This window comes from Canis lupus, chromosome 17 (assembly GCF_011100685.1).
Source record: "Canis lupus familiaris isolate Mischka breed German Shepherd chromosome 17, alternate assembly UU_Cfam_GSD_1.0, whole genome shotgun sequence".
In the NCBI taxonomy this organism is placed as follows: Eukaryota; Metazoa; Chordata; class Mammalia; order Carnivora; family Canidae; genus Canis; species Canis lupus.
The window spans coordinates 60326743-60334665 of record NC_049238.1 but is presented as its reverse complement, the minus strand read 5'-3'; the positions used below and the strand labels follow the sequence as shown (position 1 = coordinate 60334665).

General features: G+C 44.8%; 1 protein-coding gene across 6 annotated transcripts in view; it reads right to left on the bottom strand.

The window, feature by feature from the left end:
* Positions 1 to 829: 829 nt before the first annotated feature.
* The window catches only part of RPRD2 (regulation of nuclear pre-mRNA domain containing 2), an 89287-nt gene continuing 82193 nt past the window's right edge, over positions 830 to 7923 (bottom strand). Inside the window, exons 11-12 of one of the 6 annotated variants that reach the window (XM_038562128.1) lie at positions 5895 to 7076; positions 5514 to 5754 (exon numbers count right to left, since the gene is read on the bottom strand). In XM_038562128.1, the coding sequence (XP_038418056.1) occupies positions 5666 to 5754; positions 5895 to 7076 (1271 nt within the window). In that variant the 3' untranslated portion in view covers positions 5514 to 5665. Of the gene's footprint in view, positions 7077 to 7923 lie in introns of all 6 variants that reach the window. The other 5 variants (XM_038562130.1, XM_038562129.1, XM_038562131.1 and 2 more) reach the window with 5 other exon arrangements.

Below are 7923 nucleotides of genomic sequence, written 5' to 3'. Positions count from 1 at the left end.
CGGCTCAATCTCAAAACCCTGAAGATCATGACCTGAGCCAAAATCAAGAGTTGGACACTTAACCGAGTCACCCAGGCGCCCCTTCTATGCTTGCTTTAAAAATGCTTCTTTGCTGGCAATTGTACAACTTTTTGAAGACATACACAAATAATTATCCATACAGTATTATCCCGCCTCATTATCAACCACTCCTTGAACATGATTTCACCCCACCCACCATCCCTTTCCAAAAGTGAGTTACACAAAGGATCAAACAGAAAACCCACAAGGTCATGGAGATCTGAGAGGCTCAAATTGCCTTCAGGAACACTGAATGCTGAAGTCAAAGGGGACACCTGGATGAGATCAATGTGTGTGTGTGTGGGGAAGCCAACCACACAACAAAGGAAACCATACTTTATTAAACTGGAGAACAAAAACATAGTATTGGGGACAAAGATAAAAAAGAAAAAAGGAAGAACGGCTGGAAGAGAGGCAAGGTCACAAAGAAGGGACAAGGGTGGTCTGTGGTATCTGTGTGCCTCAGAAATGTGCAGGCACACACATGGTCCCCTTGATACCCCTCGCATTTAGATCAAAAAGCTAATACAATCAGATCTTCAGAGATCTATCCAGGCTTTCTTTCTGCATCCTGTTGTTGGTTTCACCTTCAGCCCTGGACAGTCATGTAGTAGGGTCTTTGCCGTAGAAAATTTAAATTTTCCAACCATAGGCCCGCTCCGCAAAGCAGCAGTTTCAGCTTCCGGAGAAGTTCCGTTCTAGTTGCACTCACCACAGGAGCCAGGAGCCCTTGGTCAAAGCCCCAAATCTCAAAGAAAAATGTCAAACCTTCAGAACTAGTTATTTTATTAAATGATATTAATACACATTTCAAAAGGATTTCATTGTTGTTGCCTCTAAAGCATGTACTTGTTTTGTTTTCCACACTGAACACGTCGAGAGTATCATCCAACATATCTAATTTTAATCTTAACAGGCATTCCCGCCCATTCAAAAAAGGGGGGAAGGGAGGAAAAGGGGGAAAAAGCAGTAATTTACAGCGGCTTCAAAACAATTAACAGCTGAAGCTTAATTCTGCATGAACCGGTAACTTCAGGCTTGATAGTGAATATTCTGCAATTAGGAAGTTTAGCATATTCACATTATCTAGATAGGTTAGCTGTACCATATATATATCACAAACATTGTATTCCTGGGATCGGAAAGGATCAAAGTCCTACTCTCTGATCATTTTACCTTCCCTGGCATCAAACCAAATTCTATTTATGCTCACCTTTTGGGAGGGGAAAAGGGAGCAGGGAGAGAGGGCTCTCATCTAAGCTGACTTAAGAGTAAACTCTTATACAATACTTAAGGACTTGATTTCTGATAGTATCACTGAGCTTTAAGTGGTACCAGTGTATTCACGACCCCCCGACCAATTCTCTGTCTGTGATTTTACAGTGAGCACCAAGGACCTTAGTAACAACTTTGCATATTCTGCTTTCATATATATCATGTCCTTGCCAAGACACACTATATTATGCTTTCTTTAAAAAAATCTTATTTATTACATTTTTAAATTCAGGTTGAAATACAAAAGTCAGAGCATGGGCATGGAGTTTTAAATCACAGACACAGAAAGGATAAAACCCCTTTGTTTCATGTTATGAATACCAGAATTGTCTTTTTTGTTTCACTATATCACATATATACATTGTCGTCTTCATTTACTGCTGTAGACAGACTTAAAGTTAACAGCTGACAGTCACATACAAATCCTCACTTCCATCCCGAAACAAACTCAATGAGGATTTTGTAGCTTAAAAAACAAAACACCTTGCAAAAAAACACCAACCCTTTAAAGTCCATCTTTTAAACTGTACAAGGTCTTCCTTTCCATGTATTAGTCATCATGCTTTTGAGGACAATTACCCTGCCCCAACATTCAGGAAGCCACTTTCCTGACATCCCCACATTTTCTGATAAAATCAAATAGAGAGCCTTTTCAAGTAAACACTACTTTTAGCTTAAACAAGAGCAGCAGAAGGAATTCACATTCTTTTATTCTAGAATGAAAAACATCCCACTTAATTTCTGCAAAAAAAGTTTCAGTTTTGAGTCAATTAGAACTCCCCTCCCCTCCCCCAACCTTTACCCTTATTCTCAATCACACTTTCCCCTAAACAAATGTCTCAGGACTCAAGATAACTATATTGTTTCTTTGCTTTGCTACACTATATACCCCATCCCACACATAAAGTCATGGTATCATGCATTTTTGTGGGGAGAGCTAAAGGGCAGAGAGGCTGGAGAGGGTCAAAGACAGAACAGTTGACTTAAGACCAGAAATGCCATCAGGAAGATGAAGGACTTGCAGCCTCCTGACCACAGAACACATGGCAAGCCCAAATAAATAACATGGAATAAATTACACAAAAACTCCCAAACTAGGACCCACAACTGGTTTAAGCTGCTATCTGAAACCAGGTTTATTCTGACACAAAGAATCATCTTCTGTTGCTGTATTGTCCACTCTCCCCCATCTTTAAATATTTCACTAGAGGAATCCAAAACAATCCTCATACTTCCTACAGTTAGTTCTATGCTCCCTTGGAAGAAAATATGAAACTTGCTAGGATTCCCTAAAAAACCCCACCACATACGGTTTTATTTATCTAGTTGGAGATTACCAGTGTGTATACCCTGGGGTAAGACAGTAAATAATACAAAATAATAGTAAAGCAATCTTTGCTTTTCAGTGTTCTTAAAGTTAACAGACACTAAAAGCATACTGATTGTCTTTTTTCCCAGTTTTAGTTGTAGAAATACAAAGAAGCCTTTCTGTTTGGGGAGAAGGAAAGCACACCCTTCTCGTGTAAAATGACTAAGGGCAGAAACATTATTTCCTATTGGGAGTGGAAGGTGAGGACAAGCCTTGAGCCTTAAAATGTGACAGATTGCTAGCTGTAGAATGGGGTAGTCTGGGTTTCTCAGGCCCTCCTGGTTCTCTGTAAAGATATGCATAGTAATACCCACTTGTCATTAAGACACACCTAAAGAGGTGTAAAGCACTGGAAGAGGCTATTGAACCTCCTCCTTTGAAATACGAAGAACAGGAGTAAATCCAGGACTAGGGCAAGGAGGAAAGATACAGACCAATAGTTCCTTTCCCCTAGTAGTTAACCTTTGCTAAAAATCACCAACAAATATCACATTAGGGAGGCACCATGATAAAAATGTCTACTTATTACATTAATAAAAAAATTAAGAATAATTTCAGTTGTGCCTCTGTATCAGTTGTCAACTTACATGGCTTTCTTTCTGGCCAAAGCAGAAATGAAAACTGAGAAAAAGTCATTCACAAAAAAAAAAAAAAAAAAAAGCAAAAAAACAAACAAACAAACAAAAAAAGCAGGAAGCAAGAGCTTGGTGCAAGACATGTCAAACTAACTCAGAGTTTCCCATTCTCATTTATGAGGGATGGGCAGGTCACATCACACGGTTGATGGTTCCTTTCTGTAACTCTGTATTGGAGTTACACCTTATTTTAACCTGGAGATTATATCCAGCCACCGCTCTTTCATTCCAAGGATAAAGAGGAATAATTTTTACCAGGATAGAATGAAATCTGTATCTCCTCAAAGTTAGTCACTGATGGTTCTTTAGAAGAAGAGGCTGATTTTTTTTTTTTTAATTGGGATTTTAGGAGAAAGGTAAAGAATCCAATTTCAATATGTCTTTAAAAACAAAACAAACTTGACAGGTCTATGGTTTCCCACCTATCCTCCCTTGCAACATCTTTTGGCTTGTCAGCAGGGCACAGAGCATACAGGAAAAGGAGCCACACTGGTCACAGTAGTTACTTAATGGGAGAGAGAAGGGGACAGGAATCCTTCTATTGGCTACTTGATAAGCCAAGCCCAAAATAACATCCCAACATAGCACATGTTATTCTCTGTACTGATGGAAATTTTATTTCAAATGTAGTAATACTCTTCAATAAATGGGGCAAAATAAGATTTGTTCCCCCACCCCCACCCCTCAAACCCCCAGCCAATGAAGTGGCTTTGGTTGTGTTTCTTTGCCCGCCCCCCATCCCTTTAAAATACAAGTAGCTTGGGGAAGGTTGGTAAGTGCAGTGGGAGGGAGGACTGAATGGAATAGTGAAATGTAAGCATGTATGACTTTTTAATTTGGAAGGGAGGCCCTTTGTCATTAAAAAAAAAAAAATCAAAGGTAGGAAAACAAAAACAACAATAAACCAAACTCCTACTTCCAATGCTCTCTAGACTGTTCAAAATGCTTTTCCCTTGGTTTCCATCAGTACCTGGGAGGGAAGAATGGGCGTTTTGGTGCAAAGAACGGAGGGCCCCTAGCAAAAGGTGGCCTGGGTCTCTTTAGACTGTGGAACGGGTCTCTGCTGAGAAAAGGTTCCCTAGGCCGAAAGTCTGGCCGGGGATTCCGCAAAATCATACCACTCCGGTTGATAGCGTCTCTGTGTGAGGGACCCAAGTGGGGGCCACTGCTGTTGTTGCTGCCTCCCCCACCTCCTCCTCCATGGGCTGGGCCCAGGTGTTCCAGAGAATGGGAGGGTAGGCTGAGGCTCTCTCGTACACGGCTAAGGCCAGGGCCGTTGAGGTCCCGTTGGGTGGGGCCCCCATGGTCCCTAGGTCCTGGGAGCACCCCAAAATGCTCAGCCAGGGTCCCTTGAAGGAGGGAACTATGGTCCTTGGGAAATACTGCCACAGCTCCCGCCACTCCGTGCTCTGCCAGTGGTGGGGCTGGGAAGGGTACAACCCCAGAGTGGTCAACAGGGGGTGGAGGAGGAGGTGGAGTAGAAAAGGGAACACCACTCCCACCGCTGCTGCTAAGTTCCCCAGGGGGTGGAGGAGGGGGTGGGGTGGGGAAAGGAACTCCGCTGTGTTCTCCAGGAGGAGGGGGTGGGGCAGCATGGGCCAGGGCCGCCTCCTTTGTGAAGGGATTCGAAAGATCCACAGTGGGTAGATGAGTGGGTGCATCTCGAGAGAAGATACCACCATGATCCTTAGGAGGGGCAGGTGGGGCAGATGACGGCCCCACTGGCTCTCTCTGGAAGGGTGTCCCATGTTCCAAGGGGGATGGGGGGAGATGATGCTCAAATGTTGAGTTGAAACTGTTGGAACGGAAGCTGCCGACACTTTCCTGAAATTGGGATGCCCGTTCCTTGTATGGTGCCGCTTTAAAGCCAGTGAGGCCTCCGCTGCCCCCACCCCCAAGGGATGCCAACTCAGAGGCACTTGAGGGGCCATTGTCAAAGGAGCTGCCTGAGGTGCTCAGATCAAACCAACCCACCCTTGAAGCCTCGCGCCCGTGTCCTCTATTTCCCTTCCCAGGAACTCGGACGGACTCTACGGTCTGTATGGGCTCCCCTGACATCCTCCTATTGGCTGCATTATGATAACCCAAGGTTTCTATAGGGGCCCCCTTCTCTTCGGTGCTATCAGGCAAGTCTAAGCAGGAGGACGAGACTCGGGTTTCTATGCGGTAGTGCTCTTCTTGTTGCTGCTGATCAGTGGCTGTCAAGCTGGGCTGGGTGAGGTTTGAGAGACCGCTACCGTCACTTGAAGTGCCCTTGCTGGGGGCCTGGCCAAAATGCTTATCATCTGAGGGCTTTCGGGAGGCGTTTTTAAGCATATTCTTAAACTCAATCGTCGACGTGGTGGAAATGGTGGGGGCCAGGACTTTCTCCACGCCTGGTGTGGGTGGGTGGCCCGTGGGAGCGGCAAGGGTATTCTGCGGAGAGAAAAGGGAACGATGTGGGACTGGGTGAGGAGGGTCTGGGTACTGCTTCTGTGGCAAACCGAGATGCCCAGTGGTAGACTGAGACAAGCTATTGTGGTTGGAGTCAGGGGTGAAAAATGAATCATTCTTACTCGGTGATGGCGACCGGTCAGCCCCCGGTTCACTCCCTCTTATGCTGAAGGCACCAAATAGCCCAGGGGAAGAGGAGAGATGGTCACAGTTCTCACTAGAGTCCAGGAGGGCCCTTACAGATGGAGGGAAGGCAGACTTTACCCCAAATTCTTGGGCCCTGTGGCTATAACTGGAGAGGATTGGCTGGTATTCGGTGGCATCAGAAAGCTTGCTTGACTTCAGGATAGACTTGGCTGGCTTCTTCTCTAGGTTCATCATGGCAGAGGGTGGAGGCCCTGAATACTCAAAATCTCGGTAATCCTCATCTTCCTGGAAAGAAGTATCTGGATAGAATTTTTCCTGTGAAGAGTCCATCAGGGAAGATGGTCTCTCCATTCCATCAGAAGGCTGCTTATAGGGTGATTCACTGCCCAAACCAAAAGGTCGATATGTAGGTACAGAATTGGAGAGTTCCCGGGGGTAGCTTTCCTCTCTCCCAGGGGGTGGTGATCTTGTACTGCTGGGTGTTGAGGAACCAGGGCTAATGATCTTAGAAAGCAGGGACATGGTGTCTACACTGCTGGATGTGGGCTTGTCCATCATCTCATCCTGGGTGGGTGTCCCACTCCTTTCATCCCGCACAGGGGTTCCATCAATGTTGTCGATTGACGTGCTAGTAGGGCCACGTTGGAAGTCTGAGGGGTGGCTTTCTGCTGGGGCACTGGACCCCAAGCTGCTCAGGATTGGGATGTTTAAGTTTAAGCCACTGAAACCAGGATTACCTTTTAAGAAGTTGTGGATCTTCATTTCCAGGCTTGGAGAGGTGGACTCGGACTCCAGCTTTGGCTTGGAGATCTCTGAAGATTGGCATATGGCAACTTCAGTAGGTGCGGCAGCCGGGTTTGCACTGTGGGTTCCTGTAAACCCCATCGAGTTGGATGGTAGCTTAAAAGTAGTGCTTGGAAGCCCTGGGCTTTGCCCAATTGAGGCCTTGCTGGCTGATGTTGAAGAGACTTCAGAAGTTGATGAATTAGGAGAATAGTTGAAGCTTTTGGGAATAAAGGATTGGGTATTGGAGGGCAAATTTCTTCCTTTTACACTAGAGACCGTGGTGTTGGCAGGGGAAGCAGAAGTGCTCTGGGATGCAGCTTCACTGGCTGGGACTGGGTTCCCAGTAACACTCTGAAGTAAAGATGACAGGCCTGTAGAAACAGATTAGAGGAGTTAAAAAGAACAACTGCCTACCTTATAATAAAAACAATGTAGGCTGATTAGATATTCTCATTCATTCCAGTGGGAACCAGACAGACATTAAAATATGAGGCCAACGGGAATCTAGACCAATCAACCAATGGTGAACTGTCATAGAAAATACTGGACCTATTTCTCAATATAAAGAGAGCAAATTATTGAAATGTTTGTAGTACAGCTATTAAGTAAGTTCAACGTGGCACAATAAAGGCAACAGGAAAGGGGAGATTTTCGTGTCAGAATCATTCATGTTTTAAACAAGACAAGGCAGGAAAAGAAAGGAGGCAAAATTATCCTTAAAATAACACTTTAAGCCAGTATTTCTTAATGTTTGATCTGTGGAACTGTTTCTCTAAGTGCAAATAGATATTCTGTCCAATCCTTCCTTTCCAGCCTCTGCAATTATCTCTAATAAGTTAATGGGCACTGTTGAGGGAAAGAGGGAGAGACCGGGCGGGGGTGTGTGGAGAGAATACGCATCACTGAAATTTATTTCATTTTTTTTAAATGTCTTTTTAAAAGATTTTATTTATTCATGAGACACACACACACACACACACACACACACACACAGAGAGAGAGAGAGAGAGAGAGAGAGAGAGAGAGAGAGAGAGAGGCAGAGACACAGGCAGAGGGAGAAGCAGGTTCCATGCAGAGATCCCGACGTGGGACTCGATCCCAGGTCTCCAGGATTACACCCTGGGCTGCAGGCAGTGCTAAACTGCTGCACCACCAGGCTGCCCCTGAAATTTATTTCAATAGGGTCATTTTATTTCAAGTATCTCTTGCTAGACTTTG